Source organism: Lineus longissimus, chromosome 10, assembly GCF_910592395.1.
Source record: "Lineus longissimus chromosome 10, tnLinLong1.2, whole genome shotgun sequence".
NCBI classification, from domain to species: Eukaryota; Metazoa; Nemertea; class Pilidiophora; order Heteronemertea; family Lineidae; genus Lineus; species Lineus longissimus.
This window is the reverse complement of record NC_088317.1, coordinates 18129669-18153597: the sequence shown is the minus strand read 5'-3', so window position 1 is coordinate 18153597 and position 23929 is coordinate 18129669. Positions and strand designations below refer to the sequence as shown.

At 40.2% G+C, this 23929-nt stretch overlaps 1 protein-coding gene across 9 annotated transcripts in view; it reads left to right on the top strand.

Moving 5' to 3' along the window:
• Window positions 1–23929, top strand: part of LOC135494436 (uncharacterized) — a 411711-nt gene that overhangs the window by 198293 nt on the left and 189489 nt on the right. For 8 of the 9 annotated variants that reach the window (XM_064782396.1, XM_064782399.1, XM_064782398.1 and 5 more), the window contains exon 4: window positions 1691–1759. The exons of the other annotated variant lie outside the window; for it this stretch is intronic. In XM_064782396.1, coding sequence (XP_064638466.1) covers window positions 1691–1759 — 69 coding nt within the window. The remainder of the gene's footprint in view (window positions 1–1690; window positions 1760–23929) is intronic. 9 annotated transcript variants of the gene reach the window in all.

The following is a 23929-nucleotide window of genomic DNA, read 5'->3' as shown; positions in this document are numbered from 1 at the left end:
TCGTGATGATAGCGTTAATTGTCAGCAATACTAAGTGACACACCAATCAAAGTATAACACTTTCAGTCAAAAGGGAAGTTGTAATTTATGCAGATTCAGCTCTCTTTTAAGACCACTTAAGAAACTTGGCACTGGCGTCTAATTCGTTATCATCTTGAGATCTAAACTCAACCAGTGAACAAATTATGCAAAAAAAACCTACTGCGATACAGCAAAGATTCTGCAACCACTGTAAGACACTTGGGTTCTTTGAAAGATAAGTGTGCTCATTTCTAAAGCGCGAATTTATCACGCCATTAGTTGCGGTGTTGTGAATCTGCACTTGAAAGTGACAAGATTAGGCGCGTGGATCCTTGTCATTTTGTCATGTTCTGCCTTTCGATTCTAGTTTAGATATTGCGGCTGATTTTTTGGCGTCTCTGACACTATGACAAGCCAAATCATAAATAATCTACCTAAACCTCTTGAGCATGAATTTGAAAATGGATTGACATATTTGTCAACAAGGTGGCTGCATCTGATATTGATTGGTTTTGCAGCCTGATCCGTCACATCAAACCAATTCGCAATAGCCTCATATGGTCACTCCGCTGTAGGAGGACCCCCCCCCCCCACCCACCAGTATATCACCACTATCGTCCCATCGACACTCCATGGAGGCCACAGTTTTAAATCGTCATCTTCAGTAAATGACTTGTAAGGAACCCATTAAATATAACATATTTGAAGATAGCAGCATTGGTACAGTGAATGACCCACTTGACCCACTCGGCGGGTCACTGGTGCTCTTGAGGCATAACCTTGGCACCTGCAGTGTGGGTCACCATAGCCTAAAGGGTTGACGAATGTATATCCAAGCCATTGGGCGATGAGAGTAGTGGTGATACACAGATTACATCATCCTAGTTTTGGATAACAGTAACATGGTTGTACCAGATTCATAGATACCAGTACGCCTTGACCCTAACTGTACATCATTCGATTGAGCCAATGCCCGAGAGCAACTACCAGTGATATAGTGGTATTACTTGTGAATGACACCATCGTGGATGATAATAGCAGTAACATGATTGAGACGAGGCCTCAGGGCAGAACAAGACGTGCAAACCTTATTACATGGTTGGCTTGTTGAAGGAGAATGAGGATGGGTTGTTGGCGTATAAAGTGGTAAGAGTGATATACATGTACTTGTATACGGCTACTATGGGCCCATGCCAGAATGTCCATCCTTTTAGCTCTTCACAGTTGCAGTGTAGGCACATTCAAACCAGGTTCTTGGATGATGGCACGATATTTGCCGTGATCTATGGAAAAGCTGTTCTTGGATGTCTTTCTTAAAGATGGCCTCCTTTCTACTACAACTGCCACAAATCGAGCACAGCTCAGCCTGAACTAAGTCAAACTTCAAAACGGGGCTATTGTTATTGGGTTGGGGAATGGTGGCGATACGATACGGAAGCAGCGTGGTGTTGCATTACAGTAGCCTCAACAAATTGCTGGCTGTTTTACCAGCATTTCTGAAATCCAACCCTGCTATGAAAGATGACTAATGATGTCAGCTTTCCATTGAACATGTTGATGTTTGGGCAAACATTTCGATCAGTTGATTTGATATTTTGTGAATGTCTCTACTATCAATATCTTCTTTGCCTTTTCATCACTATTGTATTGATTGTCTCTCATATTTCAGTTTCAGTTTTATCCATTGGTAATGACGTGGGTAATGACATTGGTGCAAGTTTCGGCACTATAACTTCAGGTATGATGACATAAATGTAGAAAATACTGAAAAATATCTTTAAGTCTATCTAGATAGGTAGATGAACGACTGCTGCTTGCTGTTACTATCTAGGTCAATCAAATCTTTATTCATGTTATTGTAGGTGTATCACAGTATGCTTTAGAGCTTTGACCTTGACCTGCATTTTGAACTTGATCTGCATTTAGACCTTGACCTCGTCTTAACAAATCACTGCCTTTACTCTCTAATGGCATTTCCACTGCATGGCAGTTGTTTTCTGCAGAGGCTATGTTGATGATGTCAAAATTGCACTGTTGACCAATGTGGCATACGTTGTCGCTGTCAAAGCAACGTGAATTGTGAAGTGTGGCAGCATCAAAGGTCAAGGACACAGATTGACATCCCAAATGGGCATCCTAGTGACATCACAGCATGGCCTCTTTAGCTATCAGTGAGCACAGTCGTCCTAGCATGCCTAGCCATTTCACAATCACGAATTTATATCAGTTGATAAAATGTACTTTCCTATTCCACCAGACACTTTTGGTAGATACAAGACATCAGGTCGGAAAGGCCACATATACAAATAGTGATACTCTACCTAGAACCTTAGACTACAGACAACAATGTATCAGATGTGGGCAACAACACAACGTGCCAACCCTGTATCTTGTTTCATCAAATAATAGATGGAAAAATGATGCTGGCATGTCTGTGCCTGCCAGTTTAAGACAAATACAATTAAGCAACTCGGAGGATTGGCACCGATCAAAGAAATTTGTTATTTGTTATTCTGTCATTTGCTATAAATGGGGAAGCAGGTGCTTTGTGATGGTTTTTTACCATCAGCGGTGAAGACGGCTTGTCTCCATTGATCAGTAGTAGGTCGGATTATTAAAGCCAAAGATCAGTACACTGCATGTCAATCTTGGCTCGTGATGATATGACTTTTTAATCAACAGTTTGACACAGGTTTTAATCAGTTCGATTCAAAGATAATTCGGGACACCCCATGTATGCTCATAGATGGGTGGGCAGTTTTATGGAGCTAATGTGGGTTGGTAACATGAGAGCTTGATTGCCTGATAGATTTGTTTTCTTGTTTTCTGTATTGTGGTGTGGGTGGGCAGCTTGTTTGATATATCGGGTTACTGTCGACTTGGATGAAGATGTAAGTCATTTAAAAAAAGGCATCATAAGATCACAGAGACAAAAGTTTTCCACACCGCCCTCTTTCCGCTCTTGGCACGCCGTATGAAACCGTGAGGAAATCCAGGCTTCCGATGTGTCAGTGTTCCATATATTACAGGTTTTTGGTAAAGACAACTTGATATTTCAGTGAACTATGATGTTAGTTTTTACTTTAGAATACATCTTGTCAGACTTTGAGACTTTTTATGCAGCAGATTGTGCTATATATGACCATTTTAATCACTTGCAATCTCCATGCACACCTCTGCCACCTGCGCTACTACGCCTACCACAGGATATTTGTTGGTAGAGGTTGTGACATTCTACAGAAATAGCCAGTTCCGTTGCTGCTTTAGCCAATAAACGAAAAAAACTATGCTTTTTCATGCAATATCATCGTTGACAATACGCTGTAGGGATGTTAACTCTCCTATTTCCTTCTCACTTCTCTCTAGAAAGAAGAGATGGCAAACTCTTGTCAAAATTTCATTATCTTTTTCTTGAAATTGTCACCTTGCTTTCTACATAATTTTTTATTCGAGACAATAAGCATGGTGTATCTAGGGTGATATTTTCCGCGCTCCTGCCATGGCCATTTGGGAAATTTCGTCAAAATTATTATTGACAGCAAAAATGTCAAGAGGACAAAGTATTTTTCTTCGCTTTCAATGCTTCAGGTTTTGTGTTTGGTATCGGTTGTACGAAGCCCTGACTCTTCTGACATTGACGGCTAATGCTAGCACCACGGATTGGTAAATGTCTGCAAGATCTGGCTGCAAAGGTTCTATGAATCGCTTCCTTAGAGAACCAAGTTTTCATGGCAGTGAGTCGTCTGAGACTTAGAAGACACAATGCTGCCAAAGAAGGCATCCCTCTCCCTGCTAAGCCTCTTTCAGAAATGATTAGATCATGTTGCAGTTTGGGCAGTAGTCCATCAGCTGCGTTAACCTGATAGTCTGTATGGCACTTTGATTAACATCTTTCTGCACCGAAACTTTGGTCTGTCTCAAACCAACTCAAAGTACAACTTTATCTTCAGTGCTGTGCTGAATACTGTCTTCTATTAAACGTAATTAGTGGGTGTTTATATGTATTACCATTCCAATTAAAATTGCACGATGAATGTAATCTTTGTCTCGAAGTATAGACTACTGACAAAAACTACACCAATCAATGAAAACTAAGAAGAACGTTGATAGAGTATGATTTGTGAATCCTGTCAAGTGTTCATGCATGTTTGTTCATCTGATAGATACTTCCTATTATGTGCTAATAATGTTCTCAACAGTTGAGATCATGAATGTGTGACTTTGATGAGTTCATTTCATTAAAGCTTGGTTGACATTGCATGTACAGCTATTTCTTGTCATTCCAGTTAAGAAGAAATTTATATCTTGACGAGAATGTCAAACAGAAGAACAAATTTAATCAGACAAAGATTTTTCCTTATATGGGCACAACTCTTGTATCTTTCACCATTTAAATTGAGTCATTGGCCTTTACTTCTTATTTCATCTATTCATCACTCAAGGTATGGTAATTATTTGTTGAATCGTACTCACGAATATTAAATTTCCAATTTAAAAATTATTCGAGCTGGCGTTGTCACCAATCCGCTCGACAGGCAACAATAGCGTTGGACATTCTCCATAAAGTTTATCAAATTATGAGATCTGAAGGTGCGGTGAATTAATTATCAATACGAAATCAAATTACATGAAAGTAATGTGATTAAGGTGCAAAATAATCTCGGTCCTGGCCCAAGTGGTAATCTAATTTGGGAGATTTGAATGAAAATACATGCCAGATTTTTTTTGCAACCCAAGCTGATGCTCTTTTTCCAATTCTTATACATAGTAAGTACCATGGGAAGGGCTTCGATAGAGAGAACAGGCAGAAGTGCAATTGGGAAAAAACATCAATAAACTTACAAGAGCAGAAAGACACAAACTCCTTGAGGCGAACACAACTTTTAAGTATATTTAAAATTATTACTTTCACCCACTCTGTTTTAGCCTAAGGATGATTAAACTAGCTGTGCAATCATGCAAGACATAGTACACAAATTCTCTCCAACTAATGTCGGAACCAAATTAAATATTTCTTGCACATATTCAATATCTGTTTTCCATCTTTCCAATACAGATGGCATCTTAAAGTGATTCCATCACATCATTTTTCGCGCAACCACTTGGCTGCATCTTATGTGTACTCCGGCTGAATCCTAATGTCCTCGTATCCTTGCCTTAAACCAAACCCGTTCGGCCCTCAGGAGATTGGTTGATATTCTACTCACATGGGCTATGCTCTTCCAAACATTTATGATATTACCAGAAAGTAGACTATATCTCGTGGACATCAGCTGCATTCTAATTTCCCTCTTGTCAAAATTTCGCAATATTATGATTTATCTCAGATGTAGTAGAATCCACAAGGTCCAGAGACATATTTCAAAATATTTTATGAATATTTCATGATCTCTGTCCGGTTTTCCAATATTATCTGCATTGTGGTGGCCTGGCCCCATACCAACCTCAGAGAGGAGAATGTATTTCCACCATGGCTGTCTGTTCGTTTTTTCATGTGGTCGGTAGTTGTTCCCATCATTTTGCCACCTGTTGGGCGTAGTTGGAGAAAGGTTCCTTTCAAACATCGGCATTTGCTATTTTCTAACATGGCTGCTTCAGCGGCCTTGTCGTGACTCGTCTTTCGAACGTCATACACAGTAAGTCATCTCAATTAAAGACATCAGTGGGGCTCATAGATAGAGAGGTGTCCTCATTAGAGAGGTCAAATTGAATCGAAACAACTAATTTTTGGTCCAAACCGTGTGTCCCGTATTATAGAGAGGATCTCCTTTTAATAGAGATGTGTCTGCTAAGAATGGTTCCACTGTATAAGCGTCTCTATGTTATAAGCAGCAGCTCGTGACCTGTGCTCTTCTTCTTTTCCTGACAAACTGATTTGAATACTAAAATCTCGTCAGTATCAACGATACATCTAAACACAACTGTCAAGTCCATCAAGATTACATAAAAATGATGAACAGGGTTTCTATATCATACTATCCAAGCTCAGCCATCCAAAAAATTATTTTGCTGAAGGTTCTATGCTATCCTAGCAAGATCATCTGAGCGCTGACTTGGACTGACACAAAGTTTCTAAAACGGGTTGCGAGACGGAGTATAACGGAATATGATGGCTATTCGATATTGATGATTTACCGGATGATATCGGCATGAGAATTATTTTGACATGGCCCTTCTAAGAAAATGTCAGCTATGTTTGTTGGAAAATTATTTTAGCGTGATGGACATACATTCACAGCTGACGAAAATCGATATCCTTGGTGATTTTATTTTTTGAATTTGGATGATATTTAGATACCTGTAGCCTCATGAGCCAAGGCACTAAAAAAGTTTCACTTGACCAGATGTGAAATACACCCTTTGCCAGATGGTCGCTCATGAATGGTTAAGAAAATAATATCACCATGACCATATCATGCGTTGACTGTAAAGATGACCCTCTTCTACTTGTTCCACTCAAGTAGAGGCCAACAATATGACGTCACAGCTAAGTGGTGAAAAAATGCTATTTTCGATTTCGGAGCATGTCTGATTAGGTGTCGTGGAGGCTTAGCGAATCACTATCAGTCCTTGTAATTGGTTTCCGATGGGAGAAAAAATGATTGGCTGTACCTCTCGCTCGTGTTAGATTTATCTGTATGGAACAGGGTATTGGTAATCTTTAACCTTTAGGCTTGTGGTCTGACAGCAACAATTTTTTAATTTTCCTTTAAGCAGAGGAGATACCGTGAGCAAGTTTAATCATCTGAAGGCCCTCTCTGTTCATCACAGAGTTTGGGCCTGGTGACTGTGTAGGCATTCTAAGCCTGCTTCTGTGGCCTGGAGATGTAACTACAAGCTTGAAGTAGGCCTACAACAGCCTACCTCCTCCAACCTGAATATGAAACTACTAAATTCCTAGCTTTCCTCAGTTCAACACATGGCTCTCTCAGTGGCACTCAATCTGTAGGGAGACTCTGCCAGAGCTAGAGCTTGGTACCGACCTCACTTTCATGAACCCTACCACTTTCTTAATGATTGTACTATGATAAGAATGGACTTTCCATCCCCCACTGACCACCCATCACATTATGTATTCATGGTCCATATGATGTGGACTACTTGAGTAATAAGCACATTACACCATCACACGGGCTAAGCTCATCATGCCCTTGATTGCATTCTGAAGAATATGTCCCTGGATGATGGATCATTAGGTTATGGTTAATAGATCACACTTAGTTATCTGGCCATTTGGGGGCCTCCTTCATATTTGATGACATCGCTGCCTCAAAAGAGGTAGTGTCTTTGCTAGAGTGAATTCCTTGCAGTTTCAAAAGAAGTAGTTGCTTTGCTACAGTGGGTTGTTGCCTCAAAAAGGTAGTTGCTGCTGTCGTGCATTGCTGCCTTAAAAGAGGTTGTTGCTTTGCTATAGTTGATCGTTTCACATTGCTTTAGTTTCCTGCAGTGGAGCACTCGTCGAAGAGGCATTATTCCACACAATTAAACATCATAATCCTTGAAAGAAGATTTATTTGAACCAACATCGTTTGATTTTTTGTCAGCATCCTCCCAAATACGTATTTTTGTCGGCAATAATTGGTAATAAATCAGCGATACGCGGTTATACGACGACAAATACCAACAAATGAACAAGATTAGAGTAATGAATAATTCATTCATCTAACTCTGGTTGATACGCGTAGAACTTGGTCTATTAGCATTGATAACAGATGAGGAATTGGTTCAAATTGCTTTTCCCACAGAGACGAAGGGTATATTCTTGTGATGTTTTTGTAGGAAATGTTGTTTAGGGGATGCGGGATGAGTCAGTTGCAGTGTTTATGGGAACCAAACTGTTTTACTGCTAACCACATTGTCTTGATCAGGTCTGTCATTGCGTCTGGCTGATCTCACTACTTCCTTTTGGAAAGTCTGGGCTGGGTCCAACCTGTGTCAGGTTGATCAGTAGGCCCTCATGTTCTTCTGATGTTGGACCTCTGTTGTATCAACTCGTGCCAACACTTATCTCTTTCACCTCTCCTCATTGTCCAGAATTAGCATACACCGTCTCATATGACATGGCAGAACGAGACCTGGCCATTTAGATGAAATGTTGGTGGAGTGTGGCTGTTGATGTTGTAGTCCTCTACTACACTCACTATTCAAATCTTGCCAGACAGCTTGGTGTCAGTTGAAATTGTTTGCGGCAGAAACTTCCGAGCTACCACTATCGTTGTTTGTCTTGTATTAGTTGCCATGGTTTATCACCAAAGGAAGAAGCGACTAGTAATTCATTTTGCATATTTACCCTTGGTTTTTGGTCAATATTGATAAAATATTCACTGGTGTCGTTCGGGACTTTCTGCTGTGCTACTCAATAGAAACACAGACTTCTGTACTGCTTTAGGTCAGTTGTAGAAAACACGATATAGTATGTGCTACATGTAGACAGTACATGGTGGCAATATTGTTACAATGGATTGTTTTCATGTTTATTGCCTCTACGGTTGTTATTTCACAGATAAAGCTTGCAAGCTGAAAACCAAGCAGCCTTGTTACAATGGATTATGTTCATGTTTATTGCTTCTACGTTTGTTATTTCCCAGATAAAGCTTGCAAACTGAAAACCAAGCAGCCTTCACCCATTATTCTTATTCAATTATTACCTTGTTCAGAGATATCGAACTTCTGAATCGATGCCTTGACTCGGTACAACATGCTTTTGCTAACACGGACATCATTACACTAGCCTTATCATCTAAATGTTGTTATAAATATTATGTTGAAATCAGTTTAGCACAGACTAATTTCACAATGGCAAGCAAATGTCCATTGATCGGGCACGCCTCGTAGCTTCATTTCATATTCATTGGGTTTGATGGTCTTTTGAGATAAAAAAGCACCTTGGGACAGACTTTCTCTCAGAGCGATTGATTTTTTCCTTTGGCGAGACCAGGGGAATTATTATGCATTGTTGTGCAGTAATGTGATTATAAGCATGGTCTGTCTTGAAAACAAAGAAATGGTGTTTAGAGTCAGAGAGTCAATAGGAGATTAGGACCGTGATCGCTTTGTACGAGTGTACAGTGCTAGCCGTGCTGGAAGAAGCGTGCATTGATCATATTCTTTTGTTATGCTGGGCATTCTGTTTGTGGGGCAGTTGTCTTTTTAGGGAGGATTGAATTGTTTTTTCATGTTCTTGTCAAAGTGACAAATAGCATTGACAGTTGTCTTGGTGCTTCTCAACTTTTGCAAAGTATCTACAGAACGTCTAAGGAGGTCTCATAGCACGAACAAAACACATCAGAAATCACCAATATCTCCCATGATTTGATATGACAAATTGATCAAATAATCTTTGGGCACGCTGGAGTGGTGCGGTTTGTGATAGAGTATCGAGCATCAGATCCGATAGCCGAACACAAAGCAGGCAAGTGTAGTGGTCAGTGTCATTATTGGCTGTTGCCCCCGGAATTTTGTTGAGCAGTCATCGTATCACAAGCTGGCATTCCTCCCAGTGGGCAGTAGCAAATTCCACTACGATGGAGTTGTGATAATATGAACGCAGGAATTTGGCGGTTCACAGCACATGCCTGTGTTCCGTGTCATGTCACGGGCTTCACTGTTAGTGCCAGTCACCAAGCTGAAAAGGTTCTTCACTAACGTAACAAATAATTTGTTGAGAACATCAAACACGAGAGCTGAACATTTGGGCATTAGCATTAAGATCATGTCTTAACAGTCTTGACCTTGAAAATGTGTGAACCATGACACTGATGCCAGTCTGACTTATTCGAAGCTTGAGCTATGCTCTCGGGCACACTGCCTGCAGCAAGTCATTGATATAGTAGCTATATCATGCCAAACATTACTCCCATCAGAACTTCTGGCCGCCACGAGGGGCTGAATTGACGTATCTCTTAATATGAACACATAGGACTTTCATGACCTATGTGTTCTGACAGACATTTCTGAGCGATTGATGCAGATCGTGCTCGTGAAAACATTATTGCCGGAGCTTACGAGTCTCAGAGGTCATTAGCATACCATATAGCTAGCAGACCATGCAAGTACCAACGATTACCCATGGCTACTGGCAGTCTGTCGGGATATAACGCTATCCCAAAATAGGCGGAGATTGAACTCCTATTCATGCACTGTAAGCCAGCCATTTGTTTGGCCTTATTTCATTGAACAGTGAACATTTCTAAAAAGGTGTAATTTTTCTGATATTAATTTTGGCCGATTAAGATATCAGGTTAAAATGTTCCAAGCAAACGTTTTCTTGGGTTTTCCCAATCAAATTATTTTTTGCAAAGAAAAAAAAATTGGATTTTGAAAACCAAGTCGGAATCATTGCTGGTACTCGGTTAGTCGAAAAAGGTACACTCATCTATGCTGTTTGCATCTGTCATCCAGAACCACGATAAAACATGCAAGGGTAGACATAGTTAAAATCTTGTGGAATATCGAATGTCTGGGCATTGTTTAAAGAGTGTAAAAAGATAGAAGAAGAGCCTGGAAAGCCACAAAGGTTCCCCAAACACCCATAATGTAATTACCAAATACCATAAATCAAAAAGAAATTTGGCCAAGAAGCCTGCGCATAAACCTTGAAAGCCCTCGGGTACAGCCAACCCTAGCCTAATTTATCATAACGCCAACGTCAAGCTCGTGATCTCACTGCGACAATAAAATTGACATTTGTATTAAGCGCGCTCGTTTGCGCATCCCGCGTGGTCACTTTGGTTGATTGACACAACCCCGATGAAAAACCAGACATCCATTTACTGAAATCTCGCGATCAATGCGAAGAGACACAGCGTAAATTGACAGAATAGATCCAGTAAAGGCAATTCATGCAGATAATCGCCAAACAAGATAGCATCGAATTAGGACAAATTTGCCGGATCAAATTTTAATGCGTCTATCACTGATGTGTGTGGCTGTGAGTTAGCGTATGCTGGTCAGGGACTGCGGAATCGCTCGTGGGCAGTTCTTGTGTTGTTTGAGGAGCCAGGCAGTTACTCTTCGGAGACATAAGAAGCGAAATGACTATCAATGAACTGGTTTAGCTTGGACTGCTTGATGGTTTCCTCATCTTGACTTTGTGATGTCAGTATTTTTAACTTTGCTAAGTGGTAAAAACGCCTTCTCGTTCAGTAGGAGAGATGTTTAAATCAGTAATGCTGGTGCCTTCTTAATCTTTTTTAATTCCACGAAAGGTTGGATTCCAAAGTTACAGTTTTGTGGTTGGAGAGGCGAATCTACAGCTTGTCCAGGTGTGACGGGCAAAGTTCTCCATCCATTAGGTCAGGGTCCGCTCGCCTTGTGTATTTTTGATTAGATCTATGACGAGGATTAATCATCAATGGCCATCCATTGATCTATGATGGAGAATCTCCATCATAGGTCCTTTTGCCTGTGGTAGCTGAAATACTCGACAGGCTCCTGGGGTATACTGGTCAGGGACACTGTCTTTCTTGAAGGTTCTCCAATGGTTGAAGCAGTTGTAGTGTGGCAGGTGGCGGTCGTTTCTCACGCTTTTGCCTCAAAAGCGAGCAAGGTTCATGGCTCAGGAAGAGCAACCAGGAATTGACCTTCAGCTCATAAAGGGACTGTATCGTTTCCCTTGGCAAAGCTTTGGAAACACAGTTTCAGGTTTCTGCTTCAAAAATGAATGGTCGCATAATTCTGCGCCTGGTCGTGGTTTGGACCTTATATGGTAATTACTGGTACTTGTGAATGGCAATTCAGGTCAGCAGTAGTACGGTCAGTCAAGTACTGATGTTGTTGCGGCATTCTTTCAGCTTATCGTGTTGCTGATTTTCAGTTGGCAACAATTTTGTCCTTACCATTGTATGTGAATAGCCATTTTTTCTAAGAATAAAAGATAACCGATATGATATTAAAAGCATCTCCGTTGGGTTATTTGACGAAAGCATATTACGCCAGGGGCTGTCGTAGCCATTTCTCTGGTGAGACCTTGGCAGGAGCCCAACTGTTCTACAGCGGAAAGCGTTAGCAAACAACTTACAGGTTACTATATATGCTGGGCATCACTTCACAGAATCCCCGAAGGGCCGTTATTTGACCGGAGTATATTATGTCATGTTCAGTAATAGATATTGACCAGTGACGAGGGCCAGTTAGCAAGTAATCGTTCTGAGAAGTTAGATGTGAGAAAATGAATCGTACTTGGAAGTGGTTTGCTGATGGCGGGAGGAAACTTTGAGTCAGGGTAATGATTTATGTCCAACCATGAGAGGGTGAGAGTGTAACAACCTTTAAAGTTATAATTGGTGGTCATGTTGATACTCCTCACTTGCTAAAGGAAAGATTTCTATAAGTGTGAGAGAATATGAATATTCGGTGCAAAACAGAAAAGTCGGCATTGAGGGGGACTTCAGGAAGGGTTTGTTATGCTGGTTTCTAGTGATAAGTGCCATCACTGGTCCTTCCACGCATATTTGAGATGTTTGGTAAACTCGCACGGCTATCGTCTTAGGGAGGCAGTAGTCCATGAGTTGAAAACCTTAACGATTCCTGTAAGTGCTCTAGTGGGTAATCACACAAATTACTGAGGGCTTGAATGCCCCTGAATCTGATCGTTAAGAGTGCTACATGGTGATTATACACTGATTAAATTCGATTTGTAGTAGTCTCATGAAATGAGAGCCGTTTATCAGGCATGCAGCCGTGAACCAGACTTGCACTGGATTGGCCATCATCTCGCTCACTTTTCTTCTCGATAACATGGATTATACATTGTTATAGAAATAATGATAGTTAGAATCAAATTTAAATGTAGGCATCAAATTCTTTGTTAAAATCGGTCAATATTGCTTGTAGCCTAAGACTACATGTTGGCTAGAACAAAACGTGAAATTTCGCTGGCTTTCAATATATATACTTGGGTGTAATTTGGACAGGGGAACGTATTCTTAATGCTTCTTGCTGTACCATGTAACCATTGTTAGGATTCAACTTCTGTTAATTGAATGCCATCTCCGAAAACACACATACAAGAGACCACAAAAACCAAAGTTGGGGCAACTTCATTCATTTTCGGGTCGTGCAAATAAAGGGGTGTACAGTTCAGTGTGTTTGTAATCATAATGTCAGCGGTCTTTGGATCGTGACAACCTTTGGGAGAGAGCCTTACAACCTGTTCTTTCTGTCATCTCAGGAGGATAATTCTTTTAAAAGTTTCTTTCACTAAAGAACAATGTTGGTCTCAATACGCCTTGAGCTAAAGATTGCTTGTCCCTCAAGTCGGAAATGTGCTCCGCAAATGAACAACTGCTGTCACTATGACATGTCACGTAGCCACGACAACATGGCAATTGTTATTGGAGAGTAGCCGAAGTACTCGACCACCTATGGGAAAGCTTTTCTTCTTGAACCGGAGATACTATAGAATGCTCTTGTCCGGAAAAAAAATCCAGGTGTAGGCCAGGGATCGACATTCGAGATATATCCAGGTTCTTAAGTGGAAACACGGAATATGAGATAGCTGTGGAGGATATTTGTCCAGTTGTGGCACTGATCTGTTTGCAACTAAAGGGCTCTTGAGACGACTGGTTTCTGTTACTGGAAGCTGCGATGTAGTTTGTGTAACCAGTTAAGGTTAACTAAAGCATTGAAATATGTATATGGAAGGGGACATTTTCTGGAAATTGTGATGGTGATGATTGTCTTACTCTCGGTATTATATCGTTCCCTGGCAGACATACAACAAAAAAGATGGTAAAATTAATGTAATTCAATTAAAATTATGTGCTTTTTATTGGATGTTTGTCATTGGACATATTGGAGCTGGTCTGAAGCTAAAAGTCAGATATGCTCAAACTAAAATCAATGGATTAGAGGGATCAGTAGGATTAAGAGTTGGTTCAAGCTAAGGATGCTTTAATCCAATGTATAATCCACAAACTTAAGTACATATCAATGTATATTACTTTTAGTCTAAGACAAAGTGGACTAGACAAGATAGTGCCATTGCTGATATTCAGATTCCCAGTCAAACCATGGGTTGAATTAAACGAAGAAATTGCCATTGTCATGAAGTCAATCGCAAAATTGCAGCGATTTGATATGATTGTTGCTGTTTGCGTTGGTTCAGATGATGGCAATGACACTTTAAATTGATTGGTTAAAGCAATCTGACTCAAATTTTAATCGAAAGTGAGTCATTAATCGTAAACATGATAAAGGTTGTAGTTCGCCTGGTGCTGTTTACCTTGGTAATTAGACATTATGGATTATCGTAGGTCTCAAAGTGTCGAATCTGAAAACATTTAACGTATTGAAGGATTTCGAAAAGTTTCTCTTCACATTTGGTTGATGTGACATGACCTGTTTTAAACAAGCAGGCCATGTTATGCAACTATCAGTAGGTGTTTTGAACTACCCTCTTCAAGTCACACTTCACCAACTAGTTGATTTTAAAATTATCTTGTATTAACCATTCTGCTTGACCTCAGATCATATCCATCCTTGCATCCAGGTGTAGGCTTCCCTGGACTCCAGGTTGACAATTACTTATATCGACCACCGTTGACTTTGTTTCGCGGCTGTTTGCCAAATATATATTTGGAGAAAAATGATTGAGCCTAAAGGCAATCACGGGGCGTAATGAGTAATAATACTGTTATCGGGTTTGTCCTCCGAGAGACAATTACTTGCTATATGATTATCATATTACCAATCATACAAAGTTATGGCGGAGAAGATGATATTTGACCGAGCAAATAAACCCCTGGGTGAGCTTGGCTGGAGTCTGGAAATTTAAGACGCGGGTTACTTTGCCAATTATATTTGTGACTATTTCATATGTTGTTCCACTACCCAGGCTCAAATTTGAGTTTTTAATACAAGGTTGGTTCATCTTTAGTTCACCTTTCAAAAATAACGTCCCCATCGATAGTATTGCTGTTGATCTCATCTATGCCAGCGAATACCCCAAATTAGAATCTGGTGAGATGCAGTATGATTACAGTTATGGTCAAAAAGTAACTTCGCAATGTTTATAGAGAGAGAAAAGTACCACCCTGCAGGTTAGTGATGCTGTTGGAAGTTAGGTATACAGTTAGACATATCCGACACATTCCAAGATCTTGTAGTCATGTCACAATCCTCGCTCCAATTCAACGATACATAATACTGCAATCAGCGCTTTTGATCAGGCGTATGAATCAGGACAGACGGACACCGATACGGGCCGAACAGGATATTGGTCATCGTCCTCGGTCCAGGATTGATCAGGCGGGATAATTAGGAAGTCGTTATCCTCGTTATGGGGTGTTGTTCTCATTAGTTCACCTTTGCAGAAAGATTCTTGTGAGTACCGGGTCGAGAAGTTGTGTGGTGATTTATTGAGTAGGAGTATAAACTAGGAATATATCATGGGTTGATAGAATGGCAGCCTTGGCATCTTTCGGTTCCGATAGCAAAGGTAAGAATCTTGATGACCTCTGACCTGATTTATTTCGAATGAATCAGATCAAAGGTCATCGAGGAGCTTGAGGATTCACGATATCATCAATTTATATTCTATTAAAGTTTTGATCACCATATGCATGAGTCAAGATAATAATATTCAGAATGTCGCATGCGAAGCCATTATTTTCTCCTCCGTTTATTTTTCCGGAATATATGTCACATTTCTGATATCTCTATCTTTTTTTGATCGATGTTAAAGCCATAAATCACTTTGACGTCAAGCATTTCTGTCGAGTTCCGTAATCATAAAAAGTTGCCTTTGTCATTGGAATTTTGGTATTCTGATGTTCACATAGCGCACAACTTTGTGGGGGTGAAAAATGTCTTCATTTTGCATTCGATTTCTTTAAAGTTTTTTGCTGGCATGTTTGCATGTAAACCCTGCCTAAAGCGCCACGAAAATAAGCTGTTCGTTGCTTCAATTATTGCTGTGATTTGGAAGTCATCTGATTCACCATGTTGACCCATCAAGAGTATAGTTCACGAGTTAATTTTTAAATGAGCACGTCATCAATGTGTGAATTTTAACCCTTTAAGCTTCAGGATGAAATTCACATGAATGAGATATTAAAGTGTCATCAATAGTGATTTAGGTTAAATACATGTAATTTCAAATATGAACCATATCAAATATCAAATTTCAAAAAATTTAATTTTCAAGCTCCTTTATTTTACACGCTATTTGAAAATCGGAAGCGACCATCTGTAAAAAGTTCATATAAATCTATATCAATCCAGTATGTAACCCCATCGACCAAATTCTAAACGCGGAAGCAAAAACCTCCCACTCCGATTGACTGATTAGCGAAACTGATTTCTTTTTTCGAGCACGTTATTGAATTCTATTAAATCAATGTAATGTTGGTTGTGAGAAAAAATTGAGTGAGTGTCAGTTGTGCGGTGTCTTGAAGGCATTGCCGTAAACTCCTGTCAGAGTGTAAAACTTGATATATGAAAAGGTTTTTGAAGTGGCTTGGGAATTTGGGCGTAAGAATTTAGATTTCTTTGTGAGAAAGTCCCTATTTTGACATTTATGTGATTACATTTTGCCGTCTTAAAGAATGTACTATAGAAACTGATTTTCTTGCTTGAAATAAATCAAATCAATTAATTCAAAGAGGCCGAGGCGATTTTTCTCAAAGTTTTGTCGGCAGTTTCAACTACTCATGTTCATTTGGCTCAATGCTTCACAGAAGTTAGAAAAACAACCTGAAATGGTGTTGATCGGAATCAAAAGAAAGAATGCATGTGGGAAAAATGGTTTTATCTCTCCCGACATCACATTATCAAAAATACTCTCTCCCAATTTCTTACAAGCAGTTTCTGTCATATCCCAACACAGTTATAACTGCTTGTCTCGTTATCATATACCACAACCGTAACTTTATAGCCCATCATGGCATCTCGAAAACTACAATTATCTCCATCTTTACGACCTCTGAAACTGATGATTTCGAAATGCTTGTTCCCAAATACAAAATAACCAAACTAGTATGAAGGAGAAGTCTTACAGCTTCATGCCATTTCATTGCCATAACAAGTCAACTCCGCATGAACTGAGCTGACCCCAAGATGCTAAACCCGTACAAGTGTAGCCATGAAATGTGTCAGTGTGAAACGGAAATAGCTTCAGTCATGCCAAGCCCTAGTGTGAAGGCTGTACCATTATATTTCCACCGGCTTCTAAGATAATCTGCATTCAAATCTTCCTAACCCGACTAGTAATAGATCTCTTAATATGGCTTCCCAAGCTTAAAATTCAAATTGGTTTTCACTGCAATTAGTTTTGTCTGCTTCTTGGATGTTCTGCATTCAAACTATGTCTACACTCATCTACATATGTATGACCCAAATAGTAATGCATCATTGAAAATTGGTTTCTTACTCGTTAAAATTCAAATTGGTTGTCATGTTATGCATTTCAAATACGTTGTTGACAACTTCGTTTCATGTCTCCGATGACGACCAACGATTACTTTGTAATGTATTATCTGACAGTAAGCAATTTGTTAGACCAAGGGGTGGTATATCTAACATAAAAGTGCATTGTACTGAATATTATTCTCCTGAGAAATTCCGCCAAAAATCTGTCGACTTTGGGATGATAGATGAGACACTCAGACACACTGATCTAATCCAAGATAGAATAATCGGATAATCTGCAACAAGACATTAATATAAGTATCCCTTCTAGTGTGATGTGTTTGCTGAGTGGATCATGAACATTTGTAACTGTGTGTTTAACCCCTGTTGGCTCTTCTTCAGTTGACCATGGATTTCATTAGCTGACAACTCCGGAATTGGGTGCGTCTGCATACAACAAACTGAGCTCTCTTCAGCTGTGGCTCCGTTCTGACGAATCTTACACAGCATGTGCAACTCAGTCGAACCATCCATATCTCGATCAAAACATTAAAGACTGCTACGGCCAAAATGAGACACTGTGTTTAATACAAGCGACATTGCAATCGAAGTGTGTGTTAGAATGGTTAATTTGATTTCAGTGAAGCTTCCCGGCAATCTCTGTAGGTTTCTGTAGATTTCAAATTAACCTCATTGCCACATTTCCAATGAGATAGAAATCGTCATTGCCTGAGCATGACATGCTTTCAAACCAGCTAAAAACTATCAACAGTGCTCAAGGCTGAATATCGTAAATGTCAAGGCGAAAATTTCAACTGGTGGTCTTTCATTGAAACCCCATCACATGTCCATGCGATAATTTTTTCACCAGACTTGCAAGAAAGAATGGAGCCGTTGTTTGATTTTTCCCGTGCGAACGGATACTGTTTATGAAGGATGCGCAAGGGTAGTCGTGCCAATAGGTCCACAGCAACAGAAGGAAGCCCTAGACCCAGGGTTCGTTGTGATGGCAATGGCATGTCAATAGAAAAATATTCTCGCTTTCAAATCGCTAAGATCTGTCTTTCGACCCTGATGGACATGTTAGTCTGTAAATATGTATGTGTGCTCCTATCAAAAGGAAAGAATGATGAGGACAGTCGTGATAAAAGCTTCAAACCTAGCTGTTCTTTGTGGCAGTAATAGTCTATGAATAAAAATATATTAAAACACAACTGGATGATACAAAATACCTTGTTTTGTCAGATGGAGGAAAGGAAATGTCATTGGAAATGTCAGGGTGTATGGCTGTATGTCTCATCAGAAGGAGTGGGTGTTCTTGGCAATGTAATCGTAGAGAGGGTTACCCAGTGCAAGAGTACCCCTGAGAAATTGTGAGTTGACAAAGCTAATACACCACGTTCAGGGACAGTCGCATCACTGTCAACTGAATTAGCAAGTTATTCACGATCGTTGATCAGACAGAATTAGCATTGTCGATCGGTAGGTCAGTTTGCTCTGTTCGCTCTGCACCAGTGTAGGGACCAGTGTCCAACGCCAGTCATTTATGTAGTTAGTGTTCCTAGATGTGGGAACTCCAATGCTTCTGTGAGATTTTACAAAGCTGATTCAAGGGCAATGCATCTCGACACACAATTTTCCGAGATGTTACGATGTGAATTAAAATATTTGGAGTACGGTGGACAGTATTTATCACCAGAGTTCTTCTAAGATTGAGATGCAAAGAAGAAGAGTAAGATGGCACAATCAATGCCAGTATCCTTTGCCTGTTCCAACACACACTAACATACATTTAACCCTTTATTTATCGATGGTTGCTGAGTAGTCTGATATCAATAAGATTATATTAGGTTATCAACCAACTTTGCTATTTAACACTGGTATAACCTGAAACCTGTCAATAGAACTGAGATGAGCTGTTCAATCGGCGCGACAACCTGATCGTTCCAGTGGGTACCCATTTATACACCTAGGTGAGTAGGGCAAGTTAGATCTACCCAGAGGCCAAGCTATGCAGTGTCCGGGATCTGTTCAGTGACTCCTTTCCGATGTTCCCGGTGGAATTTGCCAATGTCAAGTCAACCATTCTCTCAGAAAATCCTTCCATTTTTTCCCCGCTGATAGCATCAGTCCACGCTCTATTACTTGTCCATGATTGGATTCCAATACTCCACAATACAACGTCATTGCGTGTGGGGCTTTCCAATCTGTGGTATCGGTTCCAACTCCACATTGCCCATTTAGCCGAGAATATCCGATCTTTCATCTATATCATGGTACCATTGTACTCGTATTGAGTTATGTATTTTTGGATCAGGGGTTCGGGAAAAGAAGAATTTTCAGATCATGTGCTCTGTTTATGCATCGCCTGGCTCTTAAAAGCATACCACTTTACACACGGGGCTATAATGCGGAAATATCGGAATAATTGATTCTACCTCAATTTGTGTAAAACTGGTACCATCAGACAATCCAACCAAGAGATTACCAACGAATGGTCATGCCATTAGACTTCGACAGTTCATAGCTTATTGGTCCTGCAAGAAACAAACTGAGGAAATGTTGGTTTCTGGGTTCTTGCATTGATCCTTTCATTTAATTTCTCAGCTGCATTGATCGACTACCTCCCCAGCTATGCGACTGTGTCCATCCACGGACCAGCCTAGCACTGATCAACAATGGTAATTTTGTTGACATTGACGTGGCTGTCACTGAACATGATGAATTAGCTGTGTCAACTTCTGATACGGACATTCTTATGCAGCGGAGAGGGGACGCCATTTTCTGTACTTCTAATCAATTGGGAGCAAATACCAGAGTTGATGAAAACCTTTGACATGTTGCCTGCTTTTTGGCTCACATGATGTAGTAAACGGGCTTTTGATTTGACATACTTTTCAAGGTCACAGAGGTCAAATTCGAAAATATTTCCGAACGTGGCTCGTTTCGTTATTATTTACCCTAGGAACATTTTCTCTGGTATATAGACACCTGTCAGGCATATATACTCGTAAATCAAAGACCGGTTGAATTTGACAGACTTCTAAGGTCAGAGATGTCAAAATCGAAAAAAATCCGAACGTGGCACCCTGCGAATTATTATTCACCCAAGGAACTGTTCCTCTGGTTTTCATTTGGTGTTTTTCTGCTCCAAATAAAGCAACATCATCAGTACCAAAAAAAATGTGTCCAAATATTTTGTTCAATTGTTTTTTTACTGCTCAACATGAAGCAACATCATCAGTCTCAAAACTTTTTTTGGCTTCGAAAATTTTTCAGAATTTGAACAGATGAAAAAATTCAACTCGGATAGATGAAAAACAGAAAAACAAATATTTCCATCAATTGTTTTTTTTCTGCTCAAACCAGTAAGAAATTGGAGTTTGCAATGCCCATTCGATTATTTGCTCGCATCGGTACTCTGTGACTAACCGAGGATAAAGAAGTCCTCAAGCCATCATTCACAAACTTTTATTATGCCCTTCTCAGTCCCTGGTTTTCAACAGGTAGATGTTCCTCTTGATGAAATACATCCTAATAACGTACACATGATGCTGCACTGATGATAATACCTAAACAAAAGATGCTCTGGTTATTGTCAGGTAATCTGTAATCGTGCGAATGTCATTTGTCCCGCTCCTCTAACCTACCAGTCTTAACAAGTAGAGGAGACGTATAACATTGTCCAAAGGTTCTATTGGGTCTTTGTTACAAGTATGTTCCACAGGGTCGTAGGCTTGTGTCTGACTTCCTGTTATTGTCATGGGGAGACAGGCATATGATATCAATATATGAAACAGTCGCACTGCGTCTCCAGTCCACTCAATCATGATGAAGTGATAGAAATGTCAAATGTAGATAAAAATCTATACGACCCTTTGAATTGAATTCTGACAATGTTTCTAACGAATAAGTTGGGTTTGGGAGGGGGGTGGGTGTCGGAGTCCAGCCTGCACCTCTGGTTGCCAACAGGATGCTGTGATGGGTCTGACAGTTTTGGTTTCTTTTCTGAGCCACCCTTCACATGGACGTGTACTCGTACGCTTCTCTGAACAACGCACAGATAATACTTGGTAACTTGAGCTGACGCCCTTGTCCCGGACACCTAATCCATATATAATTGTTATTGGCATAGCGTTCTCCAGTCATATCAGTGTGTCAGCTTATTCGTTGAACTTGATCTTGGATAAGTTGGGATTCAATATCGATGGATTGCTGGTAATGATATAGGGAATGATCAACAAGCGTGAAGTCCTTCGCATGAATGTGATAGTTGCAAGGCCAACGTCAGTAGGGGAAAAAGCAAATATTGATCGAGGGCCTGTGCCATCTAGGTGATACAGAAGCTTTTGAGACTATATTCAGTTCTGGCAGACTGGTGGTAATGGTAAAGGTAAAAGTCTTCGTTCCTGAAGACCATTGTATGAATATCACAGTTGCAGGGCCAAGGTGAGCGGGGACAGGTTGAGGGGAGCAGGTCCTGAACTATGCTAGACATTTTGAGGCTGCCACTGGTCTCCTGTGGGCATTTTCTCTGACAAGATGCCACGTCCAGCCTTGTCCTCATCAATGATGTGCTGTGATGTTTGTGCACACAACTATTTACCTTGGTATGTAAGGATACCATGCTTGACTTAAGTCAAGAATAACTTACAGCTGCGCAAGTGTCCCCTAGTCTGAATATTGATATACATTCTGTGAACTGGAAGACAATCCGCCAGACTTGATACATAAAAATCTAATAACACCCACTTGTGGATGCTAATGTTTTTGGCCGCCAACTGTTCAATCACTAACTTTACGAGTACATTCTCGGTCTACACTTTGGACTAGAAAGCTCTTGAGGGAAGAAATTATCCGTATTACCCCAGTATAAAAGCATGAACCGTGCGCCCTTCTCGGTTCCACGGATTACCCAATGCCTGATATGACTTGTTAGTCATGTCCCTACCTCCAGGCCGCTTTACATCATCCTTAGAAAATATGTTCTTTGTACTCGTAACTAAGTTACCCGATGGAGATTACCTAATAATGGGGTGTGGGTGAACTAATCAACCCTGCAGAGATTTTCGTGGTACGAAAGTATGAGTGACCGTTTTTGTTTCCATCTTGAATGTAGCTGAAATCGCTGTGATATTTTTGTGATGATATGTGCATGGTCTTGGACTGGTTATAATGAGATGAACTATCAAGCTAGGGTAAACATCTCCAGGTAGCTTAAGGGTGGCAGAAATGTGTTCATATTGTATCTAATGAATATTGGTTTGACATTGAGTTTGGAGAGGTTAGCCTAGTCGTGTATCCTCAGAAATTGCCTTTGGTTGTTATACTCGCTATGAAGCATGGTGGCTCGGTGGAAGAGTATCCGACTTGTGATCTGAAGGTAATGGCTGATAATTCTAGTCCGTCATTTGTAGCGTGGGGTTTTCAAAATGTTATATACACTTGACTTACATGTGGGTTCAAATGAACGAAACATATTTCTGAGGGTTAACACTTAGGGATAGCTTAAGAATGTGAGAGAAGGATGCTTTGTACGTCTAACAGAGTTAGTGGGAGGACATTAGCGAATGTGTGTGGTCAGCGGCCCTAGCGCACCATATCATAACGAGATATGAACGATCGTCAATAGCACAATGTCATAACGCTATAAATAGATTTTGGTATTGATTGCGAGGACGAGAGCGATGTGGGATGATCCCAACTAGATCGGTGTAATCTTTTCCTATCATGGTGGGGAAAGACTTAAAGATTCATGTGAGGGCAGATCTTGTGTGATGTTATTAGTTGTAATATGATATATCTAGATGATAGAGGACACTTTCTGTACAGGAATTATGGGAGGATTTGTAATGCTGATATGATATGAGACGATTCCAAATGTATGTAAGGCAAATAGGTACAATACCATTGTAGCCTCTACAGGGTAGAGACCTGATGGCAGTATGCATAAGAACATGACTGGTTGATGCCACGCTGCTGCCGAGAGGGAGAATGTTCATCATTCAAAGCACCATGCTACGGGTATTTGAGGTTAACTTATGTGAGGTTAAAATGAGCACAAATGACTTCCATCTCATCTCTCTGAGTACACAATACGTTACTTCTCCAAGGTCATATGCGTGTAAGCAAACATTTTGTTAACAATACATATAGGTGTAATAATGTGTCCCGAAGATCGAGAAGAAAGGAAAAAATCCATTACTAGCGTCTAAAACCTTCTTAGTGACAATACAAATATCGCCCTTCAAGGCATGAAGAAAAATCATATCTGAAGAAGAAATAAATTCTAGGAGGTAGGTAGAGTATGCCAAAGGATGAAATCCCCTTTGCGGCGCGATGGCTTTTACAGAATGGAATGATTTTCTATGATCTCATTGAATTTACTAGAAATAGAATAGGTGTCTTGAGGGCAAGTCTAGATCCATTGTGCTGACAGTTTCTCCACAGAAAAGGTCTTTTTCGCAAATTGCAAGATGGAAACCAAAGCAAGAATCGTTTTTGATATGGTCAACAACTTAGCGCCAAATCTGTTTTTTTGTAACATTTTGACACTCTG